The sequence below is a fragment of the Neltuma alba genome, unplaced genomic scaffold (genome assembly GCF_004799145.2).
Source record: "Neltuma alba isolate B1F8T4 unplaced genomic scaffold, ASM479914v2 tig00011716_pilon, whole genome shotgun sequence".
Classification (NCBI taxonomy): domain Eukaryota; kingdom Viridiplantae; phylum Streptophyta; class Magnoliopsida; order Fabales; family Fabaceae; genus Neltuma; species Neltuma alba.
In genome coordinates this window covers 93,992-110,060 of record NW_021636348.1, presented here as the reverse complement: position 1 = coordinate 110,060, position 16,069 = coordinate 93,992, and the positions used below count along the sequence as shown (strand labels likewise).

Sequence of the window (16,069 nt, the reverse complement as noted above, 5' to 3'; positions counted from 1 at the left end):
GGAATGTGAGTGGACATTCACTTTGGAGTCATATGGTCTGTTTAATAAATAAGAAGTGAGTTGAGGCAGTAGTCCGTGAGGCATAAAACGTGATTCAGAAAAAGGTGTAGGAGGAATATGTCAGATTGGAAGTCAGTAGGGAGGGGGTAGGTGTGAGTGAGTATCGTGGTGATGTGACACACCAAGATGTTCTTTTCAGGAATACGGTAGGGGGCCATAGCTGCCCTGTGTACTTTAAAACAAGTCGAGTGGCTAGGTAGTGTTAACAAATTCAATTTCATTCAGCAATGAGCATTCATTTGTCACGAGTGTGTCTGATTGGTGACTGAGAAGTGATTGTATCATTAGGAGGTTCGTTTTGCTGTGTACAGGTATTATTTAGTCATAACAGGACATTATAGCATGGTTGAGGACATCTAGGTGATAATGAAGAGGAAAAGTGATATACGAATTGGAGAGAATAATGAATCAGGTGAGGCAACAACTTGTGATTGTCGTATCCACTCCTTGACTATGGCGATGCAGGCTTGCCATGGATCTCAGAATTCTCAAATATGTAAGTGAGAGTGACAGACATATAGTGAATATATATGGTAAGATATAAGTGTCAGTGATTGTTAATGTTGTTATTTGGGACTTGAAGGTAGCCAAAGTGATGTGGGCAGCAATCAGCCAATAATGGTGCAAATCGGTCCTGGCTACTGTCATCAGGGATTCGAGCCTCTCAGCGCTGGTGAAGTTATCATTTTTTTCCCTGTTGATTTTTCGTAGTGGAATTGAACATTACTTTGTTCGTTGTTTTGATAGTGTTTTGGATGTCTGATGAAGGTGGTGGGTACAATGCTGATGGGGAAAGGAGTCGGTCTGGAGAAGCAAATGATAATCTAGATAAAGAGAATGAGTGTCCTACCAGCAACACGCAGCCAAGCTCAACTCTGACTTGCAGCCAGCGAGTATTAGCTAAGCGTCGGGGAAGAGCATTGGCTTTGCAAGACATCAGTAACTTCGCATATAACTTGGATTTAAAGTTTCAGTGTGTTGAAAGGCAGTGGCCAGGAGTAGGAACAAATAGTCAAAGTGGAGCAGAAAATCTCAACTATCAAGGGGCCGATAGTGGGGTCAGTATGAATGGTAAAAAAAAAGTTAAAGGTATGGGAACATGTATATCAGATTTCGATTCACGAACATGTAGGAGGTTTTTTGGTTTTGATTTGTAGTTTTGAATGTTAGTCAGGTTTCAATTGACAGTCACTCTGCATGACTTAAACAGTCATGGGGAATGAAATAAGCTGATGACTATTTTATCGATGCTAATGGTGGAATGTGCAATCAATTGTGCAGGAAAAAGTAGCAGCAGAAGAAGTCAGAGGAATTCTTTTTTTGCATCTGCTGACATGATGGAGAATTATTCTCAGCGACAATATTTAGCGGATGCAGGGAGTTCAGCGAGTCAGGCTACGCAATCAGCTTCTTTTTCAGGTTTGTGTTGATGTAAGCCGACGGGAGGCAGTAATTCTTTCTTTCTATTAGTGTTGTGACGAGAACAAATGTTGAGTGGTGTAAGTTTCAGAACTGAGGTATCATCTGTAAGGGATTAGAAGGTTAATTGTTCATGTGAGGTTGAATGGGAGAGAGCAATTTAGATGAACTAATTTGCTATTCTTATTTCTTTCGAGACATGTTATTTGGTTCAGGCTGTGCAAGAGGCTCAAGAGTTGATTTTCAGGGACCTGCTGTATCAGATATGCCAGGTTGGTGATAATAAGGTTTTATGACCCGTATGTGATAGATAATGTGCAAGGGTAGCATGTTTTGCGACATAGGAAAATTAGTTCTGTGGAGAGATTAAGACATGCTGTTGGCAATTCCTGGTAATGCTGAGTGCCGTTTTTTCTTTTTGGGACAGCAGTACTGACTGTCATTTTAGCATCAGTATATGATGGAAATAACTACTTTTAGATATTGGGTCATGTGGGCGGGTGAATCAGAGTGGACGGAATGCACTTATAATGAATTTAGGTGTTTAAGTTGGGCCTTATTGACTAATAAAAAGTAGAAGATGCTAAACGTGGGGAATGCATGTTTTTTTCCGGTTACAGCATGAGGTGTGGGCATTGGGCTTATGTTGAGACTTGGATATTTTTGGGCCTTGAGTAAGGCTGGGACTTTTTTTAGGTGAACTAAACGTTACTTGATACAGCTACTTAATTACACGCCTGCAAGGATTGACATAACCATGCTAATGATTAGCATGCAGGAACTTAATACTAATGAATGCCTATAATTTCATCTTATGTTAGGTGATATTTTACCTTTGTTACACGTGTGGGAATAATCAGATAGTGACTTTAATAAGTAGCGTGCACCAATTCAATTGCATGCATTTGTTTGTTGTTCACTATATATGTATGGCGATGTTTTAATGTGAGATTATTGTCATTTTGATGTGATTAGTTCCGATAGAATTACGATATAAGGATTTGGAATTCTGCTTTGATAGAAACATAACATCTGATTCTGGCGGGAGTGGTAGTGATTCAGATTATACTGCAGGTAATAAAATAAATGAAGGCATGATTTATTAGTTTTTATGTTAGTCCGTAAACTGACAGTGATTTGTCTTTGTGATATAGAAAATGGGCGAAATGGGCATAATTTGGCATGTAATCATAGAAGCAATATTGCCGAACCAAGGAAGATTGGACCATCTTGCTCATTCGGTAAGCAGGCCAATTGTGGTGAAAATGAAATGTTTTTCAGTGATGCCATGTATGGGGACGTTACATCCTAATGTTCTTTTTGTTTTAACAGGTTACATGGAAGAAGGAGATGCTGTATATAAATGTCAGTATTGTGGGGCATTCATGTGGTTTAATGAGAAAGTTGGGAATTGTAAATCTGAAAGAAGTCCAAAATTTTCATTGTGTTGCTTGCGTGGGAAAGTTCAGCTACCCTTGATGACTGCACCTCCTGAAGTGTTGAGTCATCTTTTTTTTGACAAGAAGACACGAGAGTCAAAGAATTTTCATTCAAATATTCGGTCATATAATAACATGTTCTCTTTTACTTCGATGGGTGGAAGGGTTGATCATTCTAAAAATTCTGGAGGCAGTCCATATACTTTTGTTTTGGGTGGAATGAATTACCATAAAATTGGGAGTTTGTTGCCATCTGAAGGTTCGAAGCCTGTTTATTCACAGCTCTATATTCATGATACTGAGAATGAAGTCTCTAACCGTATTTTTGCAGTAAGGTATGTTGTTTTTGTGGCTTGGATGGTATAAAAAAAGTATAATGCTAGAAGCATAATGGACTTTTTATTTTTTATTTTTATGCAGTAAACACTTGAAGGATTGCTCCATCGATGACAAGATTGTTGATCAAATCAAGAAGGTACTTGATGAAGTAAATCCATTCGTCAAACAATATCGCTTGGCATCATCAGTGATTAATAATGGACCCCATTTGGATGTGAAGCTTCGACTAATTAGTGGGAGACACCATGATGGCCGTACATATAATTTGCCATCTGCTAATGAGGTAGCTGCACTTATTGTGGGGGATATTGATATGAATTTTAGTAGGAGAGATGTTATAGTACATGAGCTTTCAGGGTCATTGCAGCGAATTGATGAGTTGCATGCATCATATCTTCCATTGCAGTATCCGATTTTATTTCCTAAGGGGGAAGATGGTTATAGGGATGATATTCAACATTGTGAAGAGACTATTTCTTACACAAAGAAGAAGAAAATGCTTAGCATGAGGGAATATTTTGCATATCGCTTGATGGCACGTGAAAATGAGATCTCAACTGTATTACATGCAGGGAAGTTATTCCAACAATTTATAGTTGATGGGTATACTATGATTGAAGCGCAAAGGCTGTTATGGGTGAGAACCCACCAAAAGGAGCTTAGAGCAGATTTATACCAAGGCTTAACAGATGCTCTGCTGAGTGGTGAAAGAAATGCAGCATCAACAGGAAAGCGTATTGTATTGCCGTCTTCATTTACTGGGGGGGCACGTTATATGCTAGGGAATTACCAAGATGCAATGGCTCTTTGCAGATATTTTGGATATCCAAGCATATTTGTAACCTTCACGTGTAACCCAACTTGGCCAGAGATATCACGATATTGTGATGGGCAAGCACTGTTGTCCTCAAATAGGCCAGATATATTGGTAAGAGTATTCCAGATGAAATTGACAGCTTTGATGGCTACTATTAAGAAGAAAAAGATTTTTGGGACAGTTCTTGCAGGTAAATGTGATAGAAATATAATTTGTGTTGTTATGTTTGTTGACTATATTGTCTTACCGTATTTTTTCTTTACTTCACAGATGTCTATACTATAGAGTTCCAAAAAAGGGGGTTGCCACATGCACACATTCTATTGTTTCTTAGCCCACATGATCAGTTGACTAACCCAAGTGATGTTGACAAGATTATTTCTGCAGAAATTCCTGATAAGCAATCAAATCCAGAGTTACATGAAATAGTAAAGAAATTTATGGTACATGGGCCATGTGGTTGCTTTAATAGCAAAGCTCCATGTATGAAGGATCATAAATGTAGTAAGTATTTCCCTAAGAAGTTTGTTGAAAATACTGTGATTGATGATGAAGGGTATCCTACATATAGAAGAAGAGATGATGGTAGGACCATAGAGGTAAAAGGGGTTCCATTGGATAACCGATACATTGTTCCTTATAATCCTACTTTGTTGCTGAAGTTTCAGGCTCATATCAATGTCGAGAAGTGTAACCAAAGTACTGCTATAAAGTATTTATTTAAGTACATTAGCAAGGGTAATGATAGGGTAATTGCATCGATATATGATGGTAACCAGGAAAGTAATGGTGTGCGAGTGGTCGATGAGGTCCAGCAGTATTATAACTTTAGATATATCTCAGCATGTGAAGCTGCCTGGCGGATTTTTGCCTTTGATATTCATCATCGATATCCTGCGGTTGAGAGGCTTAGCTTTCATTTACCTAATCAGCAATATGTGGTGTATTCAAATGCCGATGATGTGGCGGAGGTCTTAGATAAGCCAAGAGTATGTGAATCAATGTTTCTTGCATGGATGAAAACAAACTCAAGGGAAGATTTTGCAAAAACATTGACATACTCAGAGTTTCCCCAACATTATGTGTACCAAAGGACTAAGAGGGAATGAAAACGAAGGGAGAAAGGATTTGCAATTGGTAGGATTACATATACACCACCTTCATCTGGGGAACTCTATTACCTTCGCATGATGATCACAAAAGTTAGAGGACCAACTTCATTTGAAGAGATTAGGACAGTGAATGGAGTTATTCAACCTACTTTTAGAGATGCATGTTATGCTCTTGGGTTGCTAGATGATGACAATGAATACATTAATGGAATTATAGAGGCGTCGTTTTGGGCTTCAGGTGCTTCTCTAAGGAAGATGTTTGTAAGCATGCTTTTATGTCAATCATTGAGCCGACCTGCTTTTGTTTGGAAGGAGACTTCAAAAATGTTGTCAGAAGATTTATTGTACATTCCACGCCAAAATCCGCTATCATTAGGTGAGTATTGTTCTTACAATTAGTGTAATAGATGTGCTTTATGTTTGTTATTATTTATGAATGCTTCATAGTTATTATTTTTGCAGGTGTTTCCATATCAGATGAGCAGAAAGAACAAGCAGCATTAACGGAGATTGAAGCACTATTGCAAGAAAATGGGAAGAGTTTGCAAGATTTTCCTTCTCTTCCATATCCAACCTCTTACCCTCCACTTGATGTTCGTAACCATTTGATATTGCAGGAATTAAATTATGATCGTGGGTTTTGTGAAGAGGAGTCAAGAAAATTATTAGATGCCCTAAATGCAGAGCAGAGGAATGTATTTGACGTAGTGATGTCTTCATTGTCTTCTGTATCTACGACTTTCTTCTTTGTGTATGGGTATGGAGGAACTGGAAAGACGTTTTTATGGAATGCCTTGACCTCAACACTTCGTGCTCAGGGTGATATTGTTCTTACAGTGGCGTCCAGTAGGATAGCTGCAACATTGTTACCTTCTGGCAGGACTGCTCATTCAAGGTTTGCGATCCCTATTCTGGTGAATGAAGAATCTGTGTGCAATATAAAGCAAAATTCGGCATTAGGTAATTTAATTAAATCCACCAGGTTGATTATATGGGATGAAGCTCCTATGGTTCAACGATTTTGCATTGAAGCATTTGATCGTACATTGAAAGATATTATGCATTGTAATCATCCTTTTGGTGGGAAGTGTGTCATTATGGGTGGCGACTTTCGCCAGATTCTCCCTGTCATTCCTAGAGGTACGAGGGCAGATATTGTGAATGCATGCATTTGCTCTTCATATTTATGGGATCATTGCACTATATTCCAATTAACTGAAAATATGCGTTTGTTCTCCTCATTATCATCTGATGAAGATCGAAGTAGTTTGCAAAGATTTTCACAGTGGTTATTAGATGTTGGAGATGGTAAGTTGGGTATGCCTCATGATGGGATAGCAGAAATTAAGATCCCTGATGAGTTGTTGATTGATAGGTACAGTGATCCGATTGCTGCAATTGTGTCATGGACTTATCCTGGTTTGTTGGATAATTTGGGCAGCACTGATTATTTCAATGACAGGGCTATACTGGCACCCACAATTGATATTGTTAATCAAGTGAATGATTATATGTCTTCACTATTGCCTGGTGATCCAGTTGACTATTTTAGCTGTGATTCAGTTTGCAAGTCCTTCCAGGATCGTGATGGGTTTGAGGATTTACATACTCCTGACTTTTTGAATAGTATAAATTGTTCCGGCTTACCCATGCATAGATTAACGTTGAAGGTTGGTACTCCTATTATGCTTTTGAGAAACATTGACCAAGCTTCTGGATTATATAATGGAACGAGGTTACGAATCACTCATCTTGGCAATGTTGTCATTGAAGCTGTGACGTTGAATGGTTCAAAGCCTAATCAGAAAGTGGTAATTCATCGCATGGATCTGAATCCTTCAGATTGTCGGTTGCCATTTAAGATGAAGAGGAGGCAATTTCCTATTACAGTTTCATTTGCCATGACAATCAACAAAAGTCAAGGACAATCATTGCGTTGTATGGGTTTATACTTGCCAAAGCCGGTATTCACACATGGTCAGCTGTATGTTGCTCTTTCTAGGGTTAAATCTATTAAGGGCCTTAGGATTCTTCTCCATGGCAATGATTCTAATAGGAAGAACACAACTACAAATGTTGTCTATCGAGAAGTTTTCCGAAATCTTAGTATGTGAAGTTGGCTATGTTTATGTACATTGTTAATTAGACAAGAAGCATAGTTTATTACCGGCAATTTTTGTGACTATTATGTAGTGCTTTTTTGATGCCATTGGCAATTGGTATACATGTTTGCTGAATCTGTTAAGTGAACAGGTGGCTGAAAAGAAAAGCCAGTGAATTCCCCGTGCATCGCACGGGGGAGTGATTGCTAGTTATTAAATAAGACAAAATCACATCAGACTCAAACATTATATTTTTTCTTTGTAATTATCAACTGTCATATTATCATATGACACTATTGCATCCAATATCTTTCAAATGGCTAACCATTTTATTTTCATTTGATTTTTTATATGGTAATAAACCATATCACACCCGTGCATCGCACGGGTCTTGTACTAGTTTATGTGAGAATCACAATACCAAGTAAGTTATTTCATAGAAGCACATAATTTATGCCAGAATTAGATATTTTTTATGTGTATAAATTTAGAATGATGGAAAAAATGTCGAGCTTAAGAATACGACAAAGTTCATAATTTATAAATGGTTTCATTTATTATAAATTTTATTAAATATATTGAATAATAGAAAATATTAATCATATGAAATTTAAATATCCTTGGACACTTCAAAGAACCTTTTACACAAGAGTCCCTGAATATAATTACTGATTTGTCCCATTATTTATTTTGCTAAATAACACCACCTTTTGTGAATAATGCCTTTTTCAAAATTATGAAGAATAAGTCCGATTGAGATATTAAAACATTTGACAAATGGACTCAATAGATTTCATATTACTGTTTTGTTTTGTCATTTTTTTCAAAGTAATTATATTTTTAATCAAAGTTGATATTGAACAACACAAATATGTATCAACCAAAACAGAAGTTTTATTTTTGTACACTTAGATAAATGTGGAAGATATGTAGCAAGGAAACAGAAGAAGAACATTAAAAAAATCATCCACTGATTTATTTTTATTTTGAATTTATAAAATACAAAAGGGTAATATACCATAAAACATATGATTTTATTTTCTAGTTACATCTACATTCCAATCTTACTTGTGTTTCATGCAGTATCTTGATATTATTTTATAGTAATATCTGGCACCCCAATCTTATTTATAGTACATCTGGTGCTTTAAGTCATAAATAAGATTAGGGTGACAAATATAATTGAACAATAGTATGAAAGGAAATTAGATGTGTATTGTGAAAATGACATCAAGATATTGAATTCTACTTCACCCAAATATAATAAAAATCAATAAAAAAATTGTTAGATTCCATTAATTAGGAAATCAAAACAAAGAAAAAAGGAGTCAAGTGTATCATATAATGGAAACCCTAGAAACCCTAATTAGCTGTAATGAAAGTGAAAGCTAATCTCACCACCACCATCATTGTTTGTTTCAAGAAAGGCTCTTCCTTGAGAAGAATTGTCTCCCTAACTTAACAACCGTTCCTCACTAAACAACAAAACCCCTTCAAGTTAAACCAAAAATAAAAGGGGGGGGGGGAACTTTCGATATGGAAAGTTCTTTATATGTCTGTTATCAATAATCAATCAGTAATTAATTAATAAATATATAAAAGTTATAGGAAGTCAAAAACACTGAATTGTATGAAACATTTTTACAAGATGCTATATTAATTATTTATTGCAATTTTTTCCTTTATCCCTATTTAATTTTAAATATTAGAAAGTATGGAATTTTGTTTGAGAATATATATTTAAGGACAATACTTAAATTAGGTTTATTATATTTATTATGTCAAGCTTTTTACGTTTAAGGATAATGGACAACACAATTATAAATAATCATGTGTCTTATTTTTAAGATTTTCTCATTAAAATATAAACCCGCATGAAAAAAATAGACATATGATCATGTGTAATTAGAAAACCTGACATAATGAATATAAGAAACTTGATGTAAGTATTTTTGTTTACTTAGTATGGGCAAAATTAGGAGCATAATAAAAAAATTTCGAGGGAGTTAATGAATTTTGAAAATTTTCATGATTTCAATAAAAAAATGTCATAAGCAAACTTATAAATGAGACCAGAGGTAATAATTAACAAAAAAAAATAATATATAATTTTTAAAAGGCAAATGTCGTTGGCGAAAAAAAGCAAGTTAAGCTACAAAATATATCTAATTTTTATATTTTTTGAAGTAACCTTAATAATGAATATTTAAAATGTACAAATTGGAGTATCTATAAAATAGAGAAATTATAGAAGACAAAAAAGACTAAAAATAATTTTCTTGCATTTTGAATTTATATATGATAAACTTTAAATGTAAATAAAAATATATTTAAATTATGTCACCCAAAAAATTATTTTTTTATTAAGACTTTGTCTCTTTTTTTGAAAAAAATCATTGAAAGAATTTGAATTCTTAACCACTGCTTCATCTCAGTCGCCATGACCGCTTGAAATTATCTTCACCTGAAGTAGTCAAAGTATGATGCCAAAGAATATGGAAATTAAACGATAGAAAATGAGACACGAACCAATAACTATTGAGACACTCAACCACACCCCCCGGCTACTGTTGGATGCTTGCTGGTTCTGGTAGTTTCTTACTGGATACTCTGTGGTAGGCATTGGTTTAAAGGCCCTATAACCAATATACACAAGTGAAGTTTTGCAGCTATAAAGAGATTTCTTTGACAATAATATCTGTTCAGCATGATAATTTATTAAATCAATTTTTTGTTTTCATTTTACGTTTACACCAAATACTCCATAATAGGCAAGTATAGCATCCTAAACAGGCAAACTAGATATATAGATGCAATGCCTAGATGTGTTTCAGTTCAGAAACTACAGTTGTTTTGTTCTGAAAATATATGGAACAATTTTTATGCTTATCATTTCATATGATTGCTGGGGTGGAGTGGTGGCTGTGAAAACTAAAATTGGACGAATTAAGAGTGATGATGGTAACATAGTTAGTGGCATTTAGTGATCACACTGCAATGGTGATGTTTGAAAATCTGGGTCTCATTTCAGAGTCTGAGGTAAGTCATATTGTTGATAATTTATAAATACTACCATTTTCTATAAATTTTATATAATACTAATATGTTAATGTTTTTATAGCTATGTATTGAAACCCAGATTGGACTGGCCAATTCAACCCGGAAACTGGCGAACCGGCCGGATAACCGGTCCGATTGAGCATTTAAATCGGAAGTGAACTGACCCGATGTGATCCGGATCAATCTAGGGCAAACCGATAATAACCCAAGTAGCCTACCCGGTTTGGTGGGCTAACCTGATTGCTTTTCTTTTTTTTAATTATTTGATATTTTTTTAAAAAAGTTGTTGATAATTAGGACTTAGTGATTAAATAACTATAGGGAGAAATATTTTATTATCATATATCCATTTTGATATTGTGTTGGGATGAATATTTAATGATTTTAGTAGTATGATATTATAAGAAATTGTAAGTATATGATTATTTTATTGGTGATTCAAGATATTAAATTGATATCTTGTTCTTAGTGAAAATTGAAATTATTTTTTATTGTTTTTTTATTTCTCACCAGTTTGATCCCTAGTTTGACTCCGGTCTGACCTATTAACTCTTGATCTATTGTCTTGACCAGTTTAATTGCCGATCCAGTTTTCAGTAGCTTGTTTTACCGTTATTTCAATTAAATGCTGGTTGTATGTTGCACTGCAAGACCTCAGAATTCTAATTTATTCTCTCTTTTTCGGCCAACTTACTGAATCCATTTGAAACCCACTTTTTGATCAATCTTCAAACATAAACAAATATATTGTATTTCAACCGTTTGAACTTCAATTTTCTAAACCTGAAGTCAGAAAACTAAAAATCTAAAGAGTTATTTCTTTTAAGTACTACTGTATTAGAAGTGATCAATGTAGCCACACACAAAAAAAGTGATCGCCGCTTCTTTAACCTCATATTGGCATTTGTGAAACGGAGAATGGTAATAACAAGACTGATTTCAGTCCCATGTATTAAAGTTAATTTAGATGAAATAATAAGAAAAAATGAAGTAGTTAATGGGTTTGTAACTTTTAGTAGCATGAAAACTCCTTTATAAGTGAAAGGTTACGAGTTCAATCCCATTTATAACTTCAAGCTGTTAGTACTTATCTTTTTAATTTAAAAAGGGGGAAAAAAAAACAAAAGAAAGAATGAAATACCTACAAGCACATAGCTCAGCTTATAAGAAAGCTGTGCTAGCTTAACCAGTTCGATTTAAGAGATCTTAATCCTTAAATATTGCGTTAATTGAATTAATTAAAGCATGACTTTCTTTTCCTCATCAATGTAAGCCACGTATAGAACTTTGCTCTTCAACCAAGTTCTCTAAGATCAGTTGGGATAAAGACCTCGGATACTTATTTATCTGTTACTGAGAGGGGGAAAAATAAAAAGGAGAAGAAAAGAAAGAAAAGAAAATCCTAGTCTCCAGTTTTCTATGATAGTCGAATCCAACTTCTTTCATTTATAGCAATATTTGAGTGGCTATAAACAGCGACTTGCTCTAAAGGTCATCATAAACTACAGAATCCCTCCAAATACAGTTCTGACATGAAGCTCCTGACAGACCTACGTGCACATGAAACCAGAACATCTGACAGTGGTCATGATGATGATTGGAGGTGTGAAATAACAATATAAGACCAAACGAACATGGCTTGGCTTTCAAAAATCTTACACAGCCATTGTTGCGGTTGCTAAGTTTTTAAGGAATCATCTGAGCATAGCATACTTCAGTACCGCAGTATAATCTGAACTGGGTGCATTTCCAAAACAGCCATATGCATCAGAATCATCCCCAAGAATTCTTAAGATATTATTATGTTGAGTCAGGGTTTTGTCATGATCCATCAAAGCATTTGGAATGGTTCCTCCCACTACAGAACATGGTTTGGCTTTTAGTGATCGTACACTTTCAGTATCGTAATAATCAGACTGCGGAGAACTAGAGCTCTTTCCAGAGATATTATTATATTGTGTTGAAGTTTGATTTTGATTCTTCAAAGCATCAGTCTTGGACTTCAAAGGTCTAACACAACTAGGGTTGTAGTTTCCAGACTTCTGCAGGCCAAAGTTATGACCAAGGACTGAATTTCTTAGCATCTCAGAGTTTTGGGGACATGGTCCCGTACCAAAACAATCATATCCTTCTCCAGCAAATCTCAAGACACGGTCATGTTCTCTGAGGGTTTTATTTTGATCAATGAATTCATGTCCTCCCATAACTGCAGACGGATTAGCCTTCAAAAGACTTGCAAAGCAAGGATTGCAGCTGTCTGAGTTACCGTGTCCATGGATATAACTACTAAGTATGTCAGAGTTTTGGCTAATATGATCGGGATCCCTTCTAAAACAGTCATATCCTTCGCTGTCTCCACCAAGAATTCTGAATATAATTTTATCTTTTGTAAGGGTTTGGCTTTGATTCATTGAAGCACATGGCTCAAGTTCTCCCAATATAGCAGATGGCTTGGCGCAGCAAGGTTTGCTGCCATCAGACTGCTGTGAACTAGAACTGTTTCCAAAGATAGGATTCGTTTGTATCTCAAAGTTTTGGGCACTATCATCTTCAGTGAATCCATTTCCACAGTGATCATATTGGTTTTTCTCCATTAAAGCATCTGGTGCAGCTCCTCTCACTACAGCTTCTAGATCTTGGTTTCCATAATTGACCAACTCTGGTTGATATTGACATGAAAAGTTTGCACAGCCTGCGTTTTGACTCTGGTTCTCATTTTGGAAAGCAGCTAAGGTGGGGTTACCTGAGAAAATTCACATGATGTACATATGAGAAATGCACTGTCTACACAGAAAATGCGGAGAGAAGCGGACAATGTTGTCATATTCAACTGTTTTTATGGTTGAGTCTCGGTATTTAGCATTACTTTATATGAATCCTTCAAATGCCAACTCTAGCTTTATATGATTTACTTTATATCAACTGTCTTTATTTATATGAATTCTTCAAATGCCAACTCACATGGGTAAGTCTGGCTCTCTTTTGATGAGGATGACTCGGTTCCCTCTCTGAAGTTTGATGATTTACACCCTGGAAGTAAATCAATATTGTACTTATCCAGAAGACGCCTTTCTTGAGATTTGAATTTCTGTATAGAGCGAAGTACAATGGAGATATTACACAGAAAGGTAAAGATGGATGCATGTGGAGAATAATGCATTTAAGGAATTTATATTCAAATATAGAAGTAAAGCAACAAGAAGAGTATTGGACAGAGGAAACAAAGTAACAGCAGATTGATGAAGGCACTAATTGTGGATTAGATACTATGTTTATTAAACCGAATGAAGGAAGATTCATAAGATAGGAGGTTACTAATGCTTCATATCAGGAATAAGAGAGATTTAAGGATCAAATGTGAAAGGAATGGAGTGAGTTAACTTACATTCATGTATTACCAACCACCTGGTATTAGCATTTGTAAACACTAATATGTGCAAAATTTAAGAAAGACTTTGTGATAGAAAAGCACCTGTAGATGGCTAGCAATGTGGCGACATGTCAGGTAAGGAACATTCATGATCTTTTGTCTCAATTTTGGACGAATATCTGCAAGCAAATTGAAACCAAACGCCGAAATTCAGGGAGTTCACAAATGATCTCAATTAGCACTGAACAATGTGAAAAGGAAATGAATTTAGAAGTAATAGTACTATTCTCTCCCAGAACACTTATGGCCTGTACAAACTTATGATGCAGATCCGAAGTCCAAGAAAAACGTGGCTTTTTTCCCCTTCTTCTCTGCAGCATGATTATTGTTGTCTAATTTCACCTGGTTTGAGTTAAATGCTCTCTTCCCTTTCTTCTTGACTCTGACATCATGGCGTGTTTTATCTTGATTTTCACTTGATTGATGCGCCTATCAGTAATTGGTCAATCAACAATAATAGTTTGTAATTTCCCATGATTTCCTGTACAAGAACAACTTAATCTGCCCTTCTGTTTTTCAAACATTGCCATATTCAAGGATCTGGTTCCTCTGATAAGAGAGTTAATGAAACTAATTTTCAAACATCTATTAACTAGTTATCATGCCAAATGCTTGCACTTTGCTCTCTGAAGTGCATTAAAAGAGCCAAATCTCATGCTTAGAAGGTGAATACTGTGCCAGTTAAATTTCGTTTAATAAGCCAACAAGATATATGCATATGTATTCTTAATATGCTGAAACTCATTTGTGAAATATGCCTTTTGTTTAGATTTTGCAGCGTCATTCTCTTGTGCTGAGTTCCTATTATTTGAGTTGTAAACTTGTTGCCACAGAGATATGAGATCGACAGATTGGATTGGTTCCTGTAAGAGATAACATGATCCTTTATCAAAAGCTGCCTTTGCTCCGCCATTATCTTGTCCAGAGGATATAACTGACCATCATTAAGGTAGAAAGTGTTAAGACTACGATAGGATTTTGCTTAAAAAGCTTAAGCTATTGGGTTTCTTTCCATAGTATCAAAACTTTGACCAGGTAATCTAACCTTTGATCTTTACTGCTTTCCCATTCTCTTAACAACATATAAAAGAATAAGCTTTTGAGTTGAAGTAGTTATTGAAAGAAATGATTTTTTTTTTTCGGAGTGGTTAATACTCTGAGATTAATCAAATGAGCTTGACAAAATTGGAGAACTTACAGATGACAGTGATATGCTTCAGAAGTAGTGTATTGAGGAAAGAAATGCTGTTCATATCGGGCATGTTAGCCTTAGCCATCACAAGTTTGAACCTTCCTTCTTGTTGGCAAACCAAGTCAATAGCTGCTGATGCTTGATTTGTAGCAGTAACTACATAACAAAACAAATTGTAATTACTTTTTACATTAATCCATCTTTGGTATTTTAATGCAGAAACAATCACTGATACATCAGTTTTACATAGATGTTTCTCATTTCTTCATTCATCAGTGGCAGAGATGGCAGATATAAAGAATATACCTATATGACCCAATCATTCAGACTCTTAAGCATGTAACCATTATCTATTTCGTTCCCTCTCTACCTCACTCTCTTTTCAGTCTCTGAATTCTCACTTGGTCTCCTTCTTTGCAGGAAAGTGGAAAGTAAGTATCACATGTTTGAAGTGACTTGAACAATTTAGAATTGCAGTGAAAAAATTTTTTTTAAAAATCTACTTCATAAAATATTTTGGTAATAATCTACTATTGTAAAAAAATTGTTTAAATCAAATTTTACTACAATAACAACAACAACAAAACTGAATTGTTAAGATTTTGATACAGTAATAATAAAAGAATAAGGAAGGGACAAAACAAGGACAAGTTCTTCTCTTCCTGAAACCATGTTTTGGCTAAAGCATATTGTTTCTACCAAAACATAGTGTGATCTTGGAAAGATGAACGCAGTCCCAACCACACACTATGTTAATAAAGAAAATTTTAAAGTACTTTTTTTGTTTTATACAATTAAACACGCGTACACACAAACATGTTAATATTAGACTTGAGACTGAGATCTCATCCAAACATGACGAGTGGCGTTACCATTAGGACAACTTGCTGTTGTCAATCTTAAAATACTTTTAGGATAGATAAGAAAATATATGGACGATGAAACTCGTTTACATACACAAATAAAGTTAACTAGGCTTTTTAAAAAAGAAAGAAAGAAAGAAAGAAAGGTGCTCTAACTTCAATTTAGGGGATTGAAGTCCATGGGTCAAAAGAAGGTAAACATGTTATGGAGGCTAAGTTGCAGATGCCAGTGAATG

At 35.3% G+C, this 16,069-nt stretch overlaps 2 protein-coding genes across 2 annotated transcripts; both read left to right on the top strand.

Annotated features, from left to right (window-relative positions):
• Positions 1-426: 426 nt before the first annotated feature.
• Positions 427-5,183, top strand: LOC114717208 (uncharacterized). The gene is made up of 10 exons (XM_028902305.1): positions 427-556; positions 644-733; positions 808-1,131; positions 1,342-1,479; positions 1,695-1,751; positions 2,455-2,553; positions 2,634-2,720; positions 2,812-3,253; positions 3,339-4,264; positions 4,345-5,183. The coding sequence occupies exons 1-10, from the start codon at positions 427-429 to the stop codon at positions 5,181-5,183; spliced, it is 3,132 nt and encodes a 1,043-aa protein (XP_028758138.1).
• An 81-nt stretch (positions 5,184-5,264) lies between these two features.
• On the top strand, positions 5,265-7,300 carry LOC114717206 (ATP-dependent DNA helicase PIF1-like). The gene is made up of 2 exons (XM_028902304.1): positions 5,265-5,562; positions 5,649-7,300. The coding sequence occupies exons 1-2, from the start codon at positions 5,265-5,267 to the stop codon at positions 7,298-7,300; spliced, it is 1,950 nt and encodes a 649-aa protein (XP_028758137.1).
• The last annotated feature ends 8,769 nt before the right edge of the window (positions 7,301-16,069 follow it).

Coding starts and splice junctions, on each gene's coding strand:
- LOC114717208 (XM_028902305.1), top strand. CDS start 427: ATGAAGAGGAAAAGTGATATACGAATTGGAGAGAATAATGAATCAGGT. Junction 734..807: donor ATTCGAGCCTCTCAGCGCTG/GTGAAGTTATCA, acceptor TTGTTTTGATAG/TGTTTTGGATGTCTGATGAA. Junction 2,721..2,811: donor TGGACCATCTTGCTCATTCG/GTAAGCAGGCCA, acceptor TTGTTTTAACAG/GTTACATGGAAGAAGGAGAT.
- LOC114717206 (XM_028902304.1), top strand. CDS start 5,265: ATGATCACAAAAGTTAGAGGACCAACTTCATTTGAAGAGATTAGGACA. Junction 5,563..5,648: donor CCAAAATCCGCTATCATTAG/GTGAGTATTGTT, acceptor TTATTTTTGCAG/GTGTTTCCATATCAGATGAG.